General features: G+C 45.7%; 1 protein-coding gene across 6 annotated transcripts in view; it reads left to right on the forward strand.

The window, feature by feature from the left end:
- Window positions 1-722: 722 nt before the first annotated feature.
- The window catches only part of ASCC2 (activating signal cointegrator 1 complex subunit 2), a 55,030-nt gene continuing 33,202 nt past the window's right edge, over window positions 723-22,550 (forward strand). For 2 of the 6 annotated variants that reach the window (XM_036276308.1, XM_036276310.1), the window contains exons 1-6: window positions 2,223-2,337; window positions 7,083-7,180; window positions 13,417-13,575; window positions 13,930-14,100; window positions 16,381-16,510; window positions 21,626-21,693. In XM_036276308.1, the coding sequence (XP_036132201.1) occupies window positions 7,100-7,180; window positions 13,417-13,575; window positions 13,930-14,100; window positions 16,381-16,510; window positions 21,626-21,693 (609 nt within the window). In that variant the 5' untranslated portion in view covers window positions 2,223-2,337; window positions 7,083-7,099. Of the gene's footprint in view, window positions 743-2,221; window positions 2,338-7,082; window positions 7,181-13,416; window positions 13,576-13,929; window positions 14,101-16,380; window positions 16,511-21,625; window positions 21,694-22,550 lie in introns of those variants that run through there. The other 4 variants (XM_036276311.1, XM_036276312.1, XM_036276309.1 and 1 more) reach the window with 3 other exon arrangements.

The following is a 22,550-nucleotide window of genomic DNA, read 5'->3' on the forward strand; positions in this document are numbered from 1 at the left end:
CCCCTGGTATGTAGATTATGAGGCCAAGCTCTGGAGCCAGACAGAGCTGTGTTCAAATCCCTACTCTACCTACTTACAAGCTCTGTGACACTGGTCTAGTCTCTAAACCTCACTATAGAATGGAATAATAATAGTTTATACTTCTTATAAAGCTTATAAAGAGTCAAGGAGATAAAATATGTAAAATACTTAGTTCAGTGCCTGGGATGGATTAAAGTTCTGGGGTTTATGAATGTTCTCTAAGTATCTGTGGCAAGCAGATTCTCAGATGTCCCCTAGAGATTGCTACTTCCTAGAATTCATGCTCTTGTGTAAGTCCCCTCTGCATGGTGTGGGCAGGACCTGTGACTTGCTCATAGCAAACAGAACATGGTAAGATGATGCCGTTTTCATGATTAGGATATATGGATTGTGACTTCTGTCTTGTTAGCAGACTCACCCTATTGTCTTCTCAGCTGGAATGCTTTGAAGAAGCAGGTTGCCACAGTGGAGAAGCCCATGTGAAAAACTGAGGGTAGCCTTTGGCCAAAATCCAGCTGGAACTGAGGCCCTCTGTCAAACAACCCTCAGGGAACTGAATTTGGCCAACAGCCACATAAGCTTGGAAACAGATCCTTCTTCAGATGAGCCTTCAGATGAGACTCCAGCCCTGGGTGACACCTCAATTGCAGCCTTGTGGGAGACCCTGTTGCAGAGCAGCCAGCTAAGCCATGCCAGATTCCTGACTCACAGAAGATGTGAGGTAATAAATGTGTGTTGTCATAAGCTGCAAAGTCTGTGGTAATTTGTTAGGCAGCATTACATAACTCATACAGGATCCAATTTCATTTCTGATTCAGAGCCCATTTCCCCTAATTCCTCAGCATCCTGTATTTATCACATTACCTCATAGCATGTATCTTCAGATAGAGCAGGAGGGAGAGAGGGAGGACGAGAGAGGGACAAACATCAGTGTGAGAAAGACACATCGAGTGGTTGCCACCCACATGACCACAACTGGGGCCGAGGTACATGCCCTTAGCGGGAACCGAACCCGGGACCTCTGACTGCAGGCCAATGCTCTAATCACTGAGCCAAACCAGCCAGGGCAGCTGTTTGTTTTTGTTTTTTTTTGCTACCCACCCCCTACCTTGTAAGCTTCTGGAGGACAGGCACTGTGCTTGTCATTCCTTGTAGCCCTAGTGCATACTGCAGGACCTGGCACCAGGAGGGTACTGGGCTTCCATAACACCCTCGTGATAATAATGGTGGTGGTTTTCAAATCCTTACTGTGTGCCAGGCACTGAGATGAAGCCAGAGATGTGTATTTTTAACCAGCTTTCTGTGATGATTCTGATTCATAGCCAGACTACACCACTTGAAACAGTCTGTGGAAAAAATGGATTCTATTCCTAAGATAGTTATATACACAGCCTTCCTAATTAAAAAAAAATGTTTTTGATGACTTTTCTAGTATGAATACATCTATGTAGCTACCCCAAGATGAGGACAGGGAATGTCTCTACTTGTGGCCCCCACAAGTTACCAGCCCCAAAGGTAACCGCCATCTTAACCCCATCACTACTCATTAGTTTTGCCTGATCTAGAACTTCCTATGTAAGTCTGTACTACTTCGCCTGCTTTTTTTTCGTTCAACATCATGTTTATGCTTTTGACTTGTTAAAATTTTTCTGTATGAAATTTGTAAAACGAGCCCTGGCCGGTTTGGCTCTGCGGTTAGAGCGTGGGCCTGCGGTCTGGAGAGACTAGGTTTGGTTCCCGCTAAGGGCATGTACCTCGGTTGCAGTTTGTCCCCGGAGGTTGTGAGGGTGGCAACCACTCGATGTGTCCCTTTCCCGTTGATGTCTCTCTCTCTCTCTCTCTCTCTCTTCCTCTCTCTCCCTCCCACTCTATCTGAACAAAAAATGGAAAAATGTCCTCAGGTGAGGATAAAACAAACAAATAAACAAACTTGTAAAACAATGAGAAGGTGAGAAAGAGATGGAAGAGTGGGATTCGGAGAAGCCGAGTGTTATACTTGGATTTTTCAAGATGTGGAATCACAACCTATTCCTGGTTCACCTTCCATCCATTCTGCCTAAAGCAAGAAGGTAGAGGGTATGGGGGCGTGGTTACAGTCGGACTGGTTTCTTGTGAGGGCGGAGTCTTACGATAGGGGCGTGGCCCAGAGCCTGGCTTCCCAGCGGCAGTTGGCGCCGGGGCGGGGCCGGGTCGAGGCTTCCTGTCAGTGCCTGCGGAATCGCCGTTTGACCCCGGAAGTGCCAGCTCTCTGGGAGCTGTCACCGTGGACCGCAGCGGCGGGGGCGGCGGCGGCACGGTGCTAGTGGAGCCGCTGAGGTGAGTGTGTGGCTGGGCTCTGCCGGATGCGGGCACCAGGCCTGGGTGGAGCCGCGGTCGTGCCTCAGGCTGCCTCGGGTCTCTCTGTCTCCACAACCGGGCCAAGGCTGCCCCAGGAGCCGTGAGTCGCCACCCTACCCCACCGAGGCCAGGAAGTCTCAGGTTCGAGCCTCGGCCCCAGAGTGACTGGAACGAGTCATGGTCCTCGCACCCTCACCCTGGGATAAGGGTACCGTGAATCGTTCAGTTTCCTCAGGGTTCGTTCATTAGTTCAACAAATATATGTCTAGTTTCTCCTGTGCCAGGCACAGATCTAAGCACTGCGGATACAAACGAAACAAGACAGACAAGGCTCCTGCCCTCATGGAGTGTACAGTCTAGTGGGAGGAGACAGTCAATGACAGATACATGCACAAGATAATTAAAGATATGACGTAACGAGGGGAGTGAATACTTTAGATAGGATAGTCTGATAGGATAGTCTGTAAAGTCTTTGAAGAGAGTAATCATGAATTGAGACCAGAAGGGTGATGACAGTCAGAGAAACTGATGCAGCAGTAGCCTGGCAATGCACCCAGGCCTTAGAATGCACCCAGGCCTTAGAGCACCGGTTCTCAACCTGTGGGTCTCGACCCCTTTGGGGGTCAACACCCTTTCACAGGGGTCGCCTAAGACCATCGGAAAAGACATATTTCTGATGGTAATTCATAACAGTAGCAAAATTACAGTTATGAAGTAGCAACGAAAATAATTTTATATTGGGGGTCACCACAACTTGAAGAACTGTATTAAAGGGTTGCAGCATTAGGAAGGTGAGAACCACTGCCTTAGAGAAATTGGTGCTTGCACTGAGCTCCCCTTCTAAAGAAAGCACTTTCCTAACTTTTGTCTTTGCCGTCCTGCTTGGCCCTGGGCTTGCAGTGGTGAGCACATATATTGTCATGATCATTGTCTTTATCCTTTTGGAATGTCAAGTTAATTCTTTGCCTAGTTAATTTCTGCTCATACTTTAGATGAAAACTCAAATCTTTCTGGACAACCTTTCTCTGTCAAGTCAGTCCTCTCTGTCATAGCTCCATGGACCTTACCTACATAGCACATACATAACAGTGTTGAGTTTTACTTATTTACATTTTTTTTTTTAATCCTCACCTGAGGACACTTTTCCATTTTTTGTTCAGATAGAGTGTGAGGGAGAGAGAGGAAGAGAGAGAGAGAGAGAAAGGGACACATCGAGTAGCCACCTCCCGCACGACCCAACCAGGGCCTGGGTTAAACTGCAACCGAGGTATGTGCCCTTAGTGGGAACCGAACCCGGGTCTCTCTGGACCACAGGCCGATGCTCTAACTGCTGAGCCAAACTGGCCAGGGCAAGTTTTACTTATTTATATAGCTATCTGATTACTAACTGTCTTTCCCTTAAAGACTATAAGTTCTGCCCTGGCCGGTTTGGCTCAGCGGTTAGAGCGTCGGCCTGCGGTCCTGAGAGACCCAGGTTCGGTTCCCGCTAAGGGCCCGTACCTCGGTTACAGTTTGTCCCCGGCCCTGGTCGGTTGTGCAGGTGGCAGCCACTCGATGTGTTCCTTTCACATTGATGTTTCTCTCTCTCTCTCTCTCTGTTCCTCTCTCTCCCTCCCACTCTATCTGAACAAAAAATGGAAAAATGTCCTCGGGTGAGGATAAAAAAAAAAAAAGACTATAAGTTCTATGAAGGGCAGGACTAGACCTGTTATTTGCTCACTTTATATTCTCCAAGCCTCAGTGCCTGGATAAGAGATGCTCAGAAATTTTTGAGTAGATGAATGAGATGATTAACAATGTCTATGCTCTCCAGTGGTTCCTAGGAGGTCTTTCCTGCCACCAGGTTATTGTCTTCTCTTTCTGATCATGTCTCTCCTCTACTTAAATGGCTCCTTACTGCCTTCAGATGAAAGGCCAAAATCTTTAGCACAGCATTCAAAGCTTTTTAAAAAACTGGCCCCATCTTTCCTATCCAACATCTTCTCTCCACTTCAGTCATCCCCTCCCTGACCTTGTATTTCCAACCATACTAATGTCTTACACTTCTTTCGAAACCACAGGCTCTGAGCCTTTGCTCATACTTGCTCTTTGCTTGGAATGCCCTTCCTTCCCATTTTTTCCTACTATCCTTTAACAGCCACATTATAGGTCACTATCTCTGTGACATTCTCCCTTTCTCTGCTGTTCTTGTTTTGGAAATTTCCTTTTATAGCTGTAACCACAGCGAATGAGAGTCATTTACTTGCCCAGGACCCAGAATGTATTGACAGTTTGCTGAGTAAATGAAGAAACCCAAAGTGCTCTGCCTATGGTTGGGGCTTGAATGATAAGTAAACTTTATTGAGTGCTTATTATATACCAAATCCTGTGTTGAACACTTAGCATTGATTACTTCTCACATCAACCCTGAGGGATTATGTACTTTTGTCATCCAAGTTTTACAGATGAGGAAATCAAGGCTTAGAGAAGTTAAGGAACTATCTCAAGGTCTCAACATGGATAGGAAAAGGTAGAGCCAGGATTTGAACCCAGCTGCAGAACTATAAAGCTCTCTTTCAACCACTGCACCAGCTTGGGTCTGAACTGCCCTTACAGGCCCTGGCTTGTAGGAGAAGATTTTTTCTGAAAGTAGATGCTGTCATTACTTGTCTAAACCTGGACTCACGGCCTAGAATTTAAAGGAAGGAGAGCCGCCTCCTCCTATGATTCTTTCCCTACCCTAGGTCTCCACACAGACATTCCCATTACCATCTTTGGAAGGTAAGCAAGGAAAGGACTGGGCCTATAGTCATTTAAACTTCTGCATTGGTAAGAAGACCACCGATGTTTCCACTTGCCTTCTCAGCATTGATGGGGTACAGGGTGAGGGTTAGGAAATAAGTATTTTTAGCATGTTCAACACAAGAGACCCCAGTGCCATGGCAGAATTGCTGGGCTTCAGTTTCATCTTAGCTACTAACACATTTGCCTTGAGCACAGGGTCTCTCTTTGGACATCCGAGCATAATAATTTTTGTCATCCTTAGCTATTATGAGACATGTCAAATAGTGACTCAAGTAGAGATAATGTACATGCAACAGAGGATATTATCAACATTTTGCAAAACTGAAAGATTAAAACTCATTCCAACCTTGTGATTTTTTTTTTTCAGGCCACTTAATGTGTACAAGGACAATGTGTCTGATCCACTGAGATTCTAGAGCTGGAACAGGCTTTAAAGACTAGACAGACTGGTCCTCTCTGTTTATACTCCTCTAAGATGAATATCTTCAGTCTTTAAAGCAGCCCATGAACCAAGCAAAGTTCCTTATGTACCAAGCTGCTTCCCACCTCCTTACTTTTGCTCTTGCTGTTTTCTCTACTGTTTTCTTCTTCCCTGTCCAGTTTCCTGTCAAGACAACTCAGGCTCTCCTGATCCTTTAGGCTCTCTAGAAATGCTTTCCTGACAGCCACACACCCCTCAAGCACAACACTATAGTACACTCAGTACAGTAAATGGTTAAGAACCAGTCGGCTTCCCCAACTACTAACTGTATGACATTGGGCAAGTTTCTTGTCTTCTCTGAGCCTCTATTTCCTTATTAGTAAAATGAAGATAATAATAGAACCAACCTTAGAGTTTTTATAAACATTATTACATGTAAAGTGAGTTAACATGTGTAAAGTGAATTAATGCTGAGAAAAGCACTTAGAAGAGTTGCCAACACATGTTGCTTTTATGGTTTTTGTCACTATTTTTGGATGTTTGCTTTCTCATGGCAGAGACCCTGACTTATCAGTGTGTCTTTCTAACACCAGGCCCTGGCCTAATATCAGAGATATGGACACCCATATATACATATCTAACCCATGTAACTTATGGCTGACCATGCTTACCTGTGAGGGCTCAGGAGATAATGGTTTCCTCATCCTGGCCTTGATATGTCTTCATTGAGACTGTGCTGACCTTTTATGTTTTTTAAAGGGTCTAATTCACTTCATTTCATGATGCAGCCAATATGCATGGCCCTCCTGTGGGTCAGGCCAAATGGTATTGTGAAAAGAGCATTAGATGGGAGAAAGAAGGCCTGGGGTCTTCCACTCACTGACGCTGATGCCGATTTGGGTCTCTATAGAAAGGAGTATGCATTGGCAAGTTTCTGTGAATTCTGTCATCCTCCTTGGTCCTTATGTTCATCCATGTCCTTCTTCCATGAAGCCTAGAGAGGTTGTAAAATCTTAACACACTCTATAAGTGAGAAAAGGCCCATGGCTTCAACCCTCAAAAAACTCAAAATCTAGTTAGAGTTATAAGAAAAGTATCCTGTTCAGTTGTTCATCAAACATTTGATGAGGCCACCTCTCTACCAGCCAGTGCTGGTCATGGGAAAGTTAGCAAGAGAATGAGAGCCTGAGCACTGTCTTCACAGAGCTCACAGGCCAAGGAGGACACGGAGCTGGAGCCATAATACAGATAATCTAGGTAATTTTAACTAGTATTCAAAGTGGGTGGGAGTATATCAGGGGTCCCATGGGGAGTGTGTTCCTCCTGAGTTGAAAATTGCTTTAGACAAAAAAAAGTCACTGTAGTTTGGATTAGTAGGTACAGGAACCAGGCCTTTTAAGCCCAAATCAGGAGCCCCCTGAGGCCAGAGGTTGCAGCTTCTGGGATCAACCCCAGAGCAGATCCTTGCCACCAAGAGCCTATGTGTCTGCTCTCTTCTTCCCATCCATATTCCTTTCAGGAGGGACACGAAGCACAATGCCAGCTCTGCCCCTGGACCAACTCCAGATCACCCACAAGGACCTGAAGACAGGAAAGCTGAGGACTTCACCAGCCCTGGTGAGCCGGTGCCTTGAGGCCGTTCAGCCCGATATTATCATTCTTGCAATTTCAAAAGTGGAAAGTAAATTCCTTCTTTATCTTCCAAGAATGAACTCAGGGCCACAGTCAGTAATTCAGTAACTGTGACACTATATTACTTCTAGGCCCAGTGTAGAAGTTTCTGTTTCAAGCAGCACCTTGAATTTGAGTAGTATTTTCCATGTCACCACCCCACACCTTCCCCCAAAGCATTTCATTTTCAATCACAGTCTGAGGGCAGTTCTGACTAGCCTGAGCTGGCCCAGGAATGAATTCATCCCAAAGCCGGGTTTGGGTATTTGACCCTGCAGGTATTCAGGTTTCAGGTAGGCCTTTTTCAGAGCTATCTCAGCTGCTATCCACACTTGGGGGTTGGGGGGGACACCGATTTCAGAGGTTCAGCCGTCTTTTATCTCAATGGGCTAAGAAGCACCACATACAGACTGAAAAATGAGGCGGCTCTGAGCATGCCTATTACCAGCTGCAGAGTGAGATTAGAGCCACCGAGAGGTGCCAGGCTGCTAAAGAAGGAGACAGATACAGGGACTAGAGTCCCTGTACCCACTTGCTCTTTTCCCAAGAATATGAGCTTACCTGAACAAGGTGGGAGGAAGTATTTTCTGGGGGCTTGAGTAAAGTCGTGGGAAACAAGAGCTTGGTGTTTTATTTCCTGCTTTCTGATGGCTTCCTATTACTTCCTAATTATTCTCTAATAACAGTATTTAGCACTCATAGAGCACACGCTCTGGGCCAGACCTTTCTAAACACTTCACCTGAATTATCTCTTTCAAGCTGCACCATAGCCCTATGAGTAGGTATTTTGGTTGTCTGAATTTTACAGATGAAACTGAGAGTTCAAGGTCACAGAACTAGGAAATTAGGGGAGCCAGGATGAGAATTCAGTTAGGCTGACCCTAGAGCTCATACCCTTAACCTTTCTGCTATAAAACCTCGTGTTCCTTTTTTTTTCAATCCTCACTTGAGGACATTTTTGCATTTCAGATAGAGCAGGAGGGAGAGAGGGGGGAAGAGAGAGAGAGAAACATCAATGTGAGAGAGACACATCGACTGGCTGCCATCCACAAAATTCCAACCGGGGCCGGGGACAAACTGCAACAGAGGTACGTGCTCTTAGTGGGAATCGAGCTTGGGTCTCTCTGGTCTACAGACCAATGCTCTAACCGTTGAGCAAAACTGGCCAGGGTTTTTTTTTTTTTTTTTTTTTTTATATAACCTTTTTATATAAGGAAGATATTTATCAGAAAATCTAGAACTGTTCTGTCCAATATGGTAGCCATTTGCCGAATGTAGCAATTGAGCACCTGAACTGTGGGTTGTTCAACTGAGGAACTGGATATTTATTTTAATTTTAGTTGTTAAATTAAAATAGCCCCATGTGGTAAGTGGTGGCCTGCGCAGGTATAGAGCAGTTTCATTTTTGCAGAAAGTTCTGTTGGACAGTACTGGTGGAGACTGGTTCCTTGAGTGGTTGGGTCTGATTTTCTACCTTAGTCCTTCCACTCATACTGAACACCTGGGTTGCTAGACTGTGGGTTCCATGAGAGTAGGGACCTGGTGCCTTCTCTTCATTCTGGTTTCCCAGTGCCAGGAAAATTTTATTAAATGAGTCAAGGACCCCAGCCAGCCATTGTGATGGGGTTTGGAGCTACAAAGAAAAAAGACATGGTTCCTGCCCTTGAGTGGCCTATGGTCTGAGAGAAAAGCAGACCAGTAGATTGTCTACAGCGTGATCAGTGTTGTAATACAAGGAAGTCCAGGATGCTGATCCAGACTGAAAGGGTGTATGGAAGCAGGGAAGTCTTGGGAGTAATGAGAGGGCATGAGAAGCCAGGGAAGGCTTGCTGAAGGAGGGAGGTCCTGAATTGGATATTGAAGGATGAATAAGCACCAGCCAGGCAGAGCAATGGGAAAAGAGTAGACCCAGCAGGAGGACCCGAGTATGCTGTTTTGAGAGAGCCTGACTCTTACACCAACCACCAGTCAGTCACTTGAGGTGAAAACAGTATCTCTCAAGCTTTGAGTTAAGTCTCATACATACTTGACTGTGTGATTTTGGGCAAGTTGCATAACCTCTCCATGCCTCAGCATCTAAAAAGGGTAATAATAGAACCAACTTTGTGTGGTGGCCATGAAGTGCCTAGAACATAGTAAGCACTCAATGATGGTGGTGATCATAACAGTGATAGTGACAGAAGCATTGAATGGGGAGTAGAGTGGGAAGAGGTATGAGCTGAGGGAAACAGCTGCCTGATTGAGGAGCAGTCTTTTGGGCCATGCTGAAGAGGGTTACCCTCCCGGCCACTGGAAGCTATTGAAAGATTGCCCTGAGGTATATATCCACCCTGTATTTGTCTCTTTAGTCCTAACATGGGACAAGAAGTTCTCTAGCCAAGGGACTGCCACCATACTGCCTTTGTAGGGTGATGGATCAAGCTAATGTTTATTGAGTAGCTACTGTGTGCACAGTGCATACTTAGTGTTATTGACGATCCAAAAGAAAGTCTTGGACCAGAATGGGAGAATGAGCTTGTAGGGAAGACAAGACTCATTTAAGTGGAGCATTTGGAGAATGTTAGAAAATGGTTTCTTATCAAGATAAACAGAAGTTTAATGGGCAGAGAATGTTCAAAACGTTTCATGAAGGAAGTGGGACCTAAGCCAGGTTTGAAGGGTGGAAGATATAGCTGGGGCCTGCTGTTCCCTGTCCTGAAATCTTCCATGGCCCCCCTTACCTACTAAATAAAGTCCCTACTCTTGAGCTTGGCATTCAAGGTTCTTCAAAGACCTTGGCAGTATCTGGTCCTTCATACCTCCCTTCATTCCTTTATCCAGCCAGCAAATGTATATGGATAGTCTGCTGGATGCCAGGCACTAGTCTAGTTACTGGGAATGGGGTAAGCAAGGCTCAGACTTCCTCCGGAGACCTATAGTCTATTGGGGGTAGACAGGGTAGGCAGGCCCTTCCTTTTTTTTTTTTTTTTTTTTTTTTTATCCTCACCCGAGGGCATTTTTCCATTTTATGTACAGATAGAGTGGGAGGGAGAGAGAGAGAGAAACATCGACGTGAAAGGGACACATCGAGTGGCTGCCACCCGCACAACCAACCAGGGCCGGGGACAAACTGCAACCGAGGCACGTGCCCCTAGCGGGAACCGAACCCGGGTCTCTCCAGACCGCAGGCCGACGCTCTAACCGCTGAGCCAAACCGGCCAGGGCAGGCCCTTCCTTTTTATGTAACTTTATTAGAGTATCATTGAAGGACAATAAACTGCACACATTTAAAATATACAATTGGATTGATTTTGACATCTGTATACACCCACGAATCCATCACCACATCACCGTAATCGAGATATTGAACATTTCTACTACTTCCAAAAGTTTATTTGTGCCACTCTGTAATTCATCCCTTCCTCTCTCCTCATCCTGGCAACCACTGTCATGAAAGCACCTTTGAGGCAATTCAAGTGCTACAGTCGGGGAAGCACAGAGTGTAGGTGCAGGTGCAGGTCCAAGTGAACTAATCTAGTCAGGGGTGGGAGTTGGGGAGACTTCGTGGAGGAGGTGAGGTCAGGGATGGGGTCAAAAGGACAAACGGTGAGACCAGGATGGCATGTGGGTACCATAGGTCAGTTAATAGGTCTGCTTTGGTTCAAATCCTGCCTCAGTTGCTTCCTTAGCCCTGTGACCTTGGCCAAGTTCCTGAAGCTTACTGAGTCTTTATTTCCTCCTCTGTAAACCTTTTAAATTGTTGTTGTAGATAAAAATGAAAGACTGTGGCCCTGGCCAGTGTTGCTCAGTGGTTAAAGCGTTGGCCTGCACACTAAAGGGTCTCAGGTTTGATTCCCAGTCAAGGGCGCATACCTAGGTTACAGGTTCGATCCCTGGCCCTGGTCAGGGTGTGTGCAGGAGGCAACCAACTGATGTGTCTCATATTGATGTTCCTCTCTCTCTCTCACCCCCTTCCACTCTATCTAAAAATCAATAGAAAAATATCCTCTGGTGAGGATTAACAAAAAAATTAAAAAATAAGAAGAAAGGCTGTGAAACATACCTACTCAGCAGCCGGCACAGGGCAGGTCCTCAATAAGTGGTGGCTTTTATTTTCATCATTCCAGTGCTCTCCCTCTGAATCCATCTCTTACCACCCAGTGTAATCTGTGCCTTTTCTTTTTATGGCCCATTTTGAGGCCTACATAAAAATAACTGTTTCTTTATTCTAAAAACCTTTCTCATTCTCCAAGGCCCAGCTCAGATGCTGCCTGCTCTGGAAAGCTAGCTGTCCCTTATCCTCCAAGCACAGTTAATCCCCTTTTGCACTCCCATGGTCCCTTTGCCAGGTTCGAGCTGTCATTTGCTCTGTTTTATGCTCACTTGATGGCTTAGATGTGCATCTCCTCCTCTGGAGCGTGATCTCTGTGAGCACAGATGCTTTTCTTCAATGTGCCCACCACACTTGGCACAGCAGGGTGCCAGTCAATGTTTGTAGGGTTGTAAGGAAAGTAGAATTTTGGGGTGGTGGGGTGGTGGGGGTGTGTGTGTTTGTTTCAGAGTGGGGGATGGGTGAGAAGCCTGGCCTGAGAAATGACCTAAAAGGTGAGATGTCCACAGATAGAGTTGTGGGGGAGCTAGGAAACCAAGGAGATGAATTTAGGCCTTAGAGAGTAGTTTTGAACTTGCTTCAGTCAGTAGGATTCTTTTTTCAAAAGATTTGTATCTGGAACTCTACTGTATAAATTCTAATTTAAATGGGAAGGGTTCTGAAGACCCATTCAATAGGTGTCCCCCAAGGAATTTTTATGGAACCCAAAGACTCCACAGTTTGAAAACTTGAATTAGGCAGTAGGGAGGCATAGTGGTTCTCAAGGAGACTGACAATCAGACATGATTTTCCTGTCCCTCCTGGACTGACAGACCTGGAAGTAGGTAGATTGTGGTTGATAACAGCTGAGATGTTGCCTGGTCTTCCTCCTATTACCATTTCCCTTGGAGAAAGCAGCCTGTATGTAGTCAGAGGATAAAACTGAGCTCATCGTCTTTTCTTTTGTTTTTTTTTTTTTTTAATCCTCACCCGAGGACATTTTTCCATTTTTTGTTCAGGTAGAGTGGGAGGGAGAGAGAGGAACAGAGAGAGAGAGAGAAACATCGATGCGAAAGGAACACATCGAGTGGCTGCCACCCGCACAACCCACCAGGGCCGGGGACAAACTGCAACCGAGGTACGCGCCCTTAGCGGGAACCGAACCGGGTCTCTCAGGACCGCAGGCCGACGCTCTAACCGCTGAGCCAAACCGGCCAGGGCTCATCGTCTTTTCTATATGGTGAACAAAGTGAGGTTTGTTCATGGCAAGGTAGGGGTTGGAAGAGAGAACTTGTGATTCTGAGCCAAGACCTGCAATTACTCGACTAGCATCTTTTCTTTAAAAAAAAAAATTACTGAGGGTTTTTTTTTCCTGATTATAAAAAGGATATAGCATGATACATACAGAATAATATCATTTTTGTGAGAAAGATGAAAACATCTAAACAAACACCTTATATGGGTATATTTTAACATAAATGCCTAGGAAAGGTCTGCAAGGATACTCACCACTCACCGGATGGAAGGACATAGGACTGGGATTGTGGTCCCAGGCAACTCACCTTCTCTGTAGTGTTGTAAATTTTTGAAAAAAAAGATACTCACCTCTCACGTGTATAATTAAATAATTTTTAAAAAGAATACATGTTTATTATTTTTTTCATTGGAAAGTATATTCAAGTCAAAATCCTCCCACCAGAAATGACCACTATCAGCTTTGGAGCATTGTTCCCTACACACAGCTTTTTTTAGCCTGTACCAATATGTGAATGGGTTAAATCTATCTATCTATCTATCTATCTATCTATCTATCCATCTATCTACTTTTTTTTAAATCCCCAAACTGATTATATTAAATAGAGAGGTTTTTCTTTCCTTAACCTTTCCCCATGTCATTAAATATTCTCCAAAAACATGGTTTTTAATGCCCTCCTAGTGTTGTTCCCTGGGTGCAACCAAGCCCCTTTGTTAGAGACACTTGGTTCTTTATGCTTAAAAGCTCCTTGGAGGGTTACCGGTTGGAACAGCCAAGTGTTGTCATTGCTGTGGGTTGGCAAATGGGCCCTTGCTGACTAACCTCTGCCACGTTAACACGTGGTTTTTGGATCCGTAGCACCCCGAGCAGAAGGCAGACCGGTATTTTGTGTTATACAAACCGCCCCCTAAAGACAACATTCCCGCCCTAGTGGAGGAGTACCTGGAGCGCGCCACCTTCGTAGCCAATGACCTCGACTGGCTCCTGGCCTTGCCTCACGATAAATTCTGGTGCCAGGTAACATTCTATCAAAATTAACGCTAAGACAAAGCACATAACATGCTGTTTGGTTGGTTTCTGTTGTTTCTCTCCCCCTAGGAGATGCTTTTCTCTCTACTTTTTTCACTGGATCCTTAACAACAAATTGTGGTTTGGACTGCTCTGTCTTGTATCACAATTGATGTTATACAACACCTTCCAATGTGTCATTTTTAGAAACTTGTGTTTAGCCCTCACTCATTCACACCTTCTTAGTCCCTTGGGGTTGGAGTGTTTACCATTGGCCAGGGCTGATGTGGCCCCTGTGCAGTCCACCCACAAGCCCTTGTGTGTCGTTAACAAATCCTTGCTCTCCTCTGTTGCCTGGCTTAGGTTATCTTCGATGAGACCCTGCAGAAGTGCCTGGACTCCTACCTGCACTATGTCCCCCGAAAGTTCGACGAGTGGGTGGCCCCAGCCCCCGAGGTTGTTGACATGCAGAAGCGCCTCCATCGAAGCGTTTTTCTCACCTTCCTCCGCATGTCCACTCACAAGGAATCCAAAGTAAGTCCTTGATCCCATGATAGGTCACCACCGACACCTAACACCTCTGTGCTGGACTCTCTATCCCTGGGAAGGAAGGCTGTGGAAGTATTGAGTTTCCTCTTTGTCTCTTCTCTGCCTTTATTCCCACTGTTGGGGAAGAAATCTGTGCCACCTCCCTTATCCTCTAATTCACTGGGTCGGTCTGCATTACACCCAGTGTTTTCATCAATGGGAGCCAAGGGCCCTTTGCCAGTTGACGCGTGACTCTGCCTTTTCTTGTGCGTCAGAGGGTGAAAACACTGATTCTGATATTTGAAAGGAACTTGTATGTGCTTTTTAAAACCTTTACTTTTTTACCCCTGATTTAAAAAATAATAATGCAGCTGCCCTGGCTGGTGTGACTTGGTTGGAGCATCATCTTGCACACCAAAAGGTGCTGGGTTCCACTCCCAATCAGGGCACATACCCAGGTTGCATGTGTGTTTGATCCCCAGTTGGGACACATGTGGGAGGCAGCTGATGGATGTTTCTCTCTCACATCAGTGTTTCCCACTTTTTCTCTCTCCCTTCCTCTTTCTAAAATCAATAAATAATAACAACAACAATAATAATACTGCCCAGCTGGTGTAGCACAGTGGATTGAGCATTGTCCCATGGACTGAGAGGTCCCAGTTTGATTCCCCATCAGGGTACATGCCGGGGTTTCAGGCTCGATCCCCAGTGGGTATGCAGGAGGCAGCCAATCGATGTTTCTGTCACATCAGTGTTTCTCACATCAATGTTTCTATCTTTCTCGCCCTTCCTCTCTCTCTAAAAAATCAATAAAAACATATTTTAAAAAATAATAGCCCTGGCCGGTTTGGCTCAGTGGTTGGAGTGTTGGCCTGCAGACCAGAGAGTCCCGGGTTCGGTTCCCACTAGGGGCACATACCCAAAATAATAATAATAATAATGCTGTCTCTAAACAACACAAACATTACCAAATAATTTTGTTGGTAGTGAAGGTTACCTACAAAGTCCTTTCTCCCCCTTAACAGTAGTAACAAATAACTACTGTTAAGATGCATGTTCCTTTAGGGAATTTCTTTTTTCCCCTTTCAGTGTGTATGTGTGAGTATATTTGTTTTAAAAATAGGATCTTTTTTTTTAACTGTTATAGTACGGAAATTTTCTTTTTCTTTTTTTTTTAATCCTCACTCGAGGACATTTTTTAGATATTTTGTTCAGATAGAGTGGGAGGGAGAGAGAGAAAGAGAGAAACATCGACGTGAAAGGGACACATCAAGTGGCCGCCACCCACACGACCCAACCAGGGCTGGGGACAAACTGCAACCGAGGTACGCTCTCTTAGCGGGAACCGAACCCGGGTCTCTCGGACTGCAGGCCAATGCTCTAACCTCTGAGCCAAACCGGCCAGGGCTAGTATGGAAATTTTCAAATATATACAAAGGCATAATGAACACCCAACTTAAACAATTATCAACATCGTTTTTGCTGATTTAGTTTTCTTTTTCCCCCAGAGTTGTTGTTTTTTATTTTTTATTCTCACCTGAGGACATTTTTCCATTTTTTGTTCAGATAGAGTGGGATGGGAGAGAGAGGAAGAGAGAGAGAGAGAGAAACATCAATGTGAAAGGGACACATAGAGTGACTGCCACCCGCATAACCAACCAGGGCCGGGGACAAACTGCAACTGAGGTACACGCCCTTAGCGGGAACCAAACCTGATCTCTCTGGACCGCAGGCTGATGCTCTAACCTGAGCCAAACTGGCCAGGGCTCCCCCAGAGTTTTTTTCTTTTTCTTTTTCATAGTGTACTTTTGCTGCTTTTTACATTAAAGTGGAGAATGGGTATTGCTTCAGGTCAGTATATGAGATTCAGACATGTCCACAGAATGGATGGACCTTCATTTATTATCTAGTCCGCTGTTGATGGACCTGAAGGTTGTTTCTTGTTTCTTGTGCATTTGCTGTTACTTTTTTTTGTTAATCTTCACCTGTGGATATTTTTCCATTGATTTTTTAGATAGAGTGGAAGGGAGGGAGAAGGGGAGAGAGAGAAACATCAGTGTGAGAGAGACACATCCATTGGTTGCCTTCTGCACAATCCCAACTGGAGCTGGGGCTTGAACCTGCAACCCAGGTACGTGTCCTTAACCGGGAATCAAACCTGAGACCCTTCAGTCCTCTGGCCAAGGCTCTAACTGCTGAGCCAAACCAGCCAGTGCAGTTTGCTGTTACTTTATAATGCATCTGCTTTCACAAAGTCTCTCATCCTTTCTCTGCACTGTTCCTTAGGATCACTTCATTTCTCCCTCTGCATTTGGAGAAATCCTCTACAATAACTTCCTGTTTGACATCCCAAAGATCCTGGACCTTTGCGTGCTCTTTGGAAAAGGCAACTCATCACTGCTCAAGAAGATGATAGGTGAGTAAGGCATGGGACCTGTGGGGGATGCGCAAAGATGTCCCTCACGTGCCAAACTAGAGGTTTCGAAGGTACTGCCTAGATGACAGCAGCAGGGGTGGGGGTGCTTGAAAATGACTTAGATATGTGCATGTAAACTCTGAAAGTACCTGGGTGGCGATGGGGGAGTACAGACAAAAATGTACCACATGGTTCCTCAAGGATCTTGGGGTCTTAGTATTAGGCCATGTGTTAAACAGTTGAAAGAATGGGGAAGTTTGCTTTGGTGATAAGAGTAAGAGCTGCAGTGATGGCTAAGCTTTTATTGAGTGCTCACTGGGGGGCTGAGCACTCCTCTTGTTGTCTCAGTTGATCCTCATAGCAGCCCTGTGACGTAAATGCTGTCACCTCCCTGTTTACAGATAAGGAAACTGAGGTTAAAATGTAAGAGCTCATGACTAATAAGCGGCCAGGCTGGGATTTATGTCACAGAGGCCTGACTCGCGAGCTCATGTTCCTTGCCTCAGGGATGACGGGGCTGCTTCAGAAATGTCATGATTTGCATTGTTGCTGAGAACTTATGGGGGCAGAGTTCAGAGAGAACTCTTTGGATTGTGAAAGGGATGATGTCAGCATTTGGATCCTGTCAGGAGGCACTGGGCTGGAAGGTTTAGTCAGAGACAGAAGCTTTGTTGGGATGCTACAGGGGAAACAATGCCCTTTGAATCGCAGCTCATGGCATCGGGCCATGCATGGAGAGGTGCTCACCCTGGGCACCCTCAGCCTTCTTCACCTTGAGATTGTAAGACATAGTCTTCCAAATGCCCAGTTACAAAGCTGAATTATTGCTTAAAATAGTTTCCTCCCCATTTTAACCCTAATAATAAAGGTAATATATGTTATGTTAATTTAGAAAATTCTGGAAGAATATAAAATATAGAGCAGGAAAGCAGTTACCAAATTCCTGCACTTAGAGACAGTCATTCGGTGATTATTTCCTTCCAGTCTTTTCTCTCTGTGTATTTTTATTTATTTATTTATTTTTTATCATCACCCGAGGACATTTTTCCACTTTTTGTTCAGGTAGAGTGGGAGGGAGAGAGAGAGAAACATCGATGTGAAAGGGACACATCGAGTGGTTGCCACCCGCACAACCGACCAGGACCGGGGACAAACTGCAACCGAGGTACATGCCCTTAGCGGGAACCGAACCCAGGTCTCTCAGGACCGCAGGCTGATGCTCTAACCGCTGAGCCAAACCGGCCAGGGCTCTCTGTATATTTTTAAAAAACATATCAGAGCATAATGTATATGAAATTTCATGTCCAGTTTTTCATCACAACAACCTCTGGTTTCTCATTCAGATCTAATTAATGGATGATCACCAGTTAATTTATTTTATTTTCCCAGGGAAAGACCCTTAATAATTTTAATGTAGACTGAGAGGATGGGGTGAGTGAGCAAAGAGCAAGCATGCTTAGTTAGAGAAACAGTTATTAGGCCAGTTTGGTTAGAGTGGAGCATTCTGGGAGACAAAGAAGTGGAAACTGGGGCCAGATCAGGGAGGGATCAATGCCAGGCTTCGGGGAGTGGTATTGATAGCTGGTGGCTAAAAAGGCTGGTTGTTGAGATGAACTGCCCAGTTCATACCCCAGCTCTATTCCTAGCTCAATTTTCTCATCTAAAAAATGGGAAGACCGCCCTGGCCGGTTTGGCTCAGCGGTTGGAGTGTCGGCCTGCGGTCCAGAGAGACCCGGGTTCGGTTCCCGCTAAGGGCATGTACCTCGATAGTAGTTTGTCCCCGGCCCTGGTTGGGTCATGCAGGTGGCAACCACTCAATGTGTTTCTTTCACGTCGATGTTTCTCTCTCTCTCCTCCTCTGTCTCCCTCCCACTCTATCTGAACAAAAAACGAAAAAATGCCCTCAGGTGAGGAAATAAATAAATAAATAAATGAATAAATAAATAAATAAGAAGATGAGTGACATACTTACCTTATAGGATGGTTGTGGGGATTAAATATGAGGTGGTACTCAGCACAGTGCCTGGGATGTTATAGGCACTTGGTAAGTAAGTGTGAGCTCTTATTGTGATGAGACATAGGAGTCTCACTGAGCTTGAAGCAGGGTGGGAAGCTATCTGGTAATAAGGTTAACTGGCAGCATGTGGTTGGGGAGGGTGGTGACAGGAAGCCACATAGGAGGCTAGTGCTTCTTTGTGGCTTTGAAGGTGAGAAACTGGTTGTGCTGCTGAGGAGAAAAAGGACATCCGGGAGGCAGAATAGAACAGAGCTTAGTGAGGTCCACTGGAGGGAGAAGTCTTATTGATTCTGGAGAAAACTGGTATCAGTTGCAAAAAAGGCCTTTGGGAGGTGGGGTAGTGGGTTGTAAGTAGAGGCAAAGTCAAGGTTAGATCTGTTGGGTGTAAGACGGCTGTGTGGATCCAGGGAGGATGACACATCCAGACAGGCAAGGGTAGAGGGAGAAAGCTCTGCCTGCTGCCAGGGTTCCTAATCTTTTTTTTTTTCACCCGAGGACATTTTTCCATTTTTTGTTCAGATAGAGTGGGAGGGAGAGAGAGGAACAGAGAGAGAGAAACATCGATGTGAAGGGACACATCGAGTGGCTGCCACCCGCACGACCAACCAGGGCCAGGGACAAACTGCAACCGAAGTACGTGCCCTTAGCAGGAACCGAACCCGGGTCTCTCAGTACCGCAGGCCGACGCTCCAACCGCTGCGCCAAACCAGCCAGGGCTAAATTTTTTTTTTTTTGGTACATGCTCCTAGTGGGAACTGAACCTGGGACTCTCTGGTCCGCAGGCCGACGCTCCAACCTCTGAGCCAAACTGGCCAGGGCCCTAATCTTTTGAATCACTGACTTTTTGGCAACACCAGGCATCAGGAGCTTATTCATTTTGTGTGTGTGTTGGGGATGGATGTGGAGAAGGTGCCTACATATACAGGAGAGAAGAAGGGAGCAAGGGAATTGGCTGATGGTCCTTAGAGCAGAAGCCCAGTCTTTACCCTGCCCCTTCTCCATCGCTTGCTTTTTTTTTTAATTAGTTTTTTGAGAGAGAAATCAGTTTGTTGTTTCACCCATTTATACATTTATTTGTTGGTTCTTTTTTTAAAAAATGTGTTTTTAGCCTGGTCGGTGTGGCTCAGTGGTTGAGTGCCAACCCATGCACCATGAGGTCGCTGGTCCGATTCCTGGTCAGGGTACCAGCCCAGGTTGTGGGCCTGATCCCCATTGCGGGGGCATGCAGGTGGCCAATCGATGTTCTCTCTCATAGATGTTTCTTTATCTCTCTCTCCCTTCCTCTCTCTCTAAAAAACCAATAAAGAAAAAAAATTTTTTAAAAATATTTTTAGAGAAGAAGGGAGAGAGAGAGAGAGAAACATCAATGTGAGAGAGACACATTGATCAGCTGCCTCCTGCACACCCCCCACTGGAGACCAAGCCCAAAACCTTGGCATGTGCCCTGACTAGAAATCGAACTGGGACCTCTCAGTTCATGGGATGACACTCAATCCACTGAACCACTCCAGCCAGGGCTGTTTGTTGGTTCTTGTATGTTCCCTGACCGGGGACCAAACCCGTAACCTTGGCACATTGGGATGATGCTCCAGTAAGCTGAGCCACACTGGCCAGGGCCCTGTCCCATACCTTTTAATTATTTCTTTAAGAGATCAAAAGTTAGCTCAGATAAAGGAGAGGAAAGGGACTTCAAAGTCCCCAAGAGTAGATTGTAAAATGTGATCTCTTTTGATAGTTGTAAAACATCCCTGTTACTCAGGCTTAAGCATTGGAAGGATGATGAAAGAGTACCTTTCCCCATGCCAAATGGTTGGGGTGTGAGGGGAGCCATGGTGTGGCCCCAGGAATTATGGGAGGATCCCTCAACCTGTGAAGGTACTCTCTGACCATCTGTATCCACCTCCTACTCCTGACAGGCAAGGAGTTACTGAGTTATCTCTCCACCAACCTCTGCTCTTCCTCATAAAACCCTCCTATCGGTATCATCAAGGTTAAGTCCAAACTCCTGACCATGGACCTCTCAGGTAGGAGGTGCTGAGCAATCATGCTGATAAAACTCAACTTTCTGGAATCAAGGAACAAAGTAGCACCCAGGAACGTGTTTACAGAAAGTCCAGTCACCTAGTTACTTGCTTACTCACCCAACCCCATCTGGCCTTTGCTCTCATTCATTTATAAATCCTCTGGGATGGGGTGAGGGCTGCAGGGTTTTCATAAAGCAACCAAGAGCAGACCTGCCAAGGACAGAGGACACCTAGAATGCAGAACATCCTGACAACCAACCTTAAATGCTAGGATTAGAGTGAGATGAAGAACCCTGGCCTCTTAGGGTGTTGGCATTTGCATGTCCGGTCCCCAGCTAGTAGTGATTCTCCCTCCCTCCCTTTGCCATTTGGGCAGCCAGAACATTTGGTTTCTGTTCCAGTTATCATATGCTCTAACCTACTTGCTCACAGCAGCAGCAATTCAAGGATAGTAAACACTCAGAGAGGAGCTTTACTTTATAGAAACAATTGCAAATGGGTGGTAAATCTGTCTTCATGTCCCTCAAAGGCATTCACCTTGGAGTGGGATCTATAAGTATGGCTAGCATATTCAAAAGCAGAGGGTGAGAAAATTTCTAAAGACATTTCTCCTTAGATTCTTCTTTCACATTATTGGAGATGTGGCCTGGCAAGAATCCTGGATTTTGGCATCCAGGTTTCTTGAGCAAAGAGATCCTATCTCCTAATTTTCCTGGATGACTAACTCCTACTTCCAAAGCCGATGCTGTCATCCAAGGCACAGTGCCCAAGTGAGATCACTCCCTGGGGATATCAGGAGGAGCTGGTTTGACCAGGTCAGGTCTTTTACGTAATTCTCCAGGCAGAGGTGCTTAAAAGGTTAAATTGTACCGAGCAAGTTCCTCCCCTACCCTGGGAAGTTTCTAGGCTGGGCCAAAGCTCAGTGCCAGCAGGGCCTGGGGCCAGGACTGCTCTAGTTCAGGCAAGCCTAAGAAAGGGGAGAAAGGTCACAGAACCTGTTAGCAACCGTTTGTAATGTATCGTCTCCACCCCCACTCTCTTTTCCCAATTTTCATCTTTCTCTTCTCTTTTCAGGAAACATCTTTATCCAGCAACCAAGTTACTATAATGACCTGGATGAAACCATGCCCACCATCCTTCAGGTAACAGCTCTAAGCACTTCCCAGGGGAGGGCGAGCTTGGGAAGCAGAACCCCTCCCCACCTGATGGTATACCTTGACTTTCTGGAGCCTGGGAGAAATGTTTATTCTCTACACCCCTCCCATCTCCAGACGGTCTCAGTGTCCTGCTCCTCACCACATCACTTTAAATTCATTCTTTCCCCTCTTGAACAGGACTAAAATCTAAGGGCTGTCAAGTACTATACTCATACAGAAAGAGCTTGGCTTACATTTTGTGTTTGCTGACAGCCATAAGCCTCTAGAAATACCCTTCTAAGAGAGCTAGGTTTCTCAAATAAGAGCTTTAAAATAAAATAAAATAAATTTCTCCCGCCCTGGCCGGTTTGGCTCAGCGGTTAGAGCGTCGGCCTGTGGTCCCGAGAGACCCGGGTTCGGTTCCCGCTAAGGGCATGTACCTCGGTTGCAGTTTGTCCCCGGCCCTGGTTGGTCGTGCGGGTGGCAGCCACTCGATGTGTCCCTTTCACATCGATGTTTCTCTCTCTCTCTTCCTCTCTCCCCCTCCCACTCTACCTGAACAAAAAATAGAAAAATGTCCTCAGGTGAGGATAAAAAAAAAAAAAAAAAAAAAAAAAAAAAAATTTCTCCCTTTATTGACTTGAGAGAGAGAGAAAATGAGAGGAAGAGAGAGATAGAAACATCGATGAGAGAGAACATCAATTGGCCACCTCCTGCATGCCCCCACTGGGGATCGGGCCCACAACCCACATGCCCCTACTGGGAATCGAACAGGTGACCTCTCAGTGCATGGGTCGACGCCCAACCACTCTGAGCCATACCAGCTAGACAAGAGCTTTAAATTTTTATAAATTGATTTTATG

The sequence above is a fragment of the Molossus molossus genome, unplaced genomic scaffold (genome assembly GCF_014108415.1).
Source record: "Molossus molossus isolate mMolMol1 unplaced genomic scaffold, mMolMol1.p scaffold_m16_p_22, whole genome shotgun sequence".
In the NCBI taxonomy this organism is placed as follows: Eukaryota; Metazoa; Chordata; class Mammalia; order Chiroptera; family Molossidae; genus Molossus; species Molossus molossus.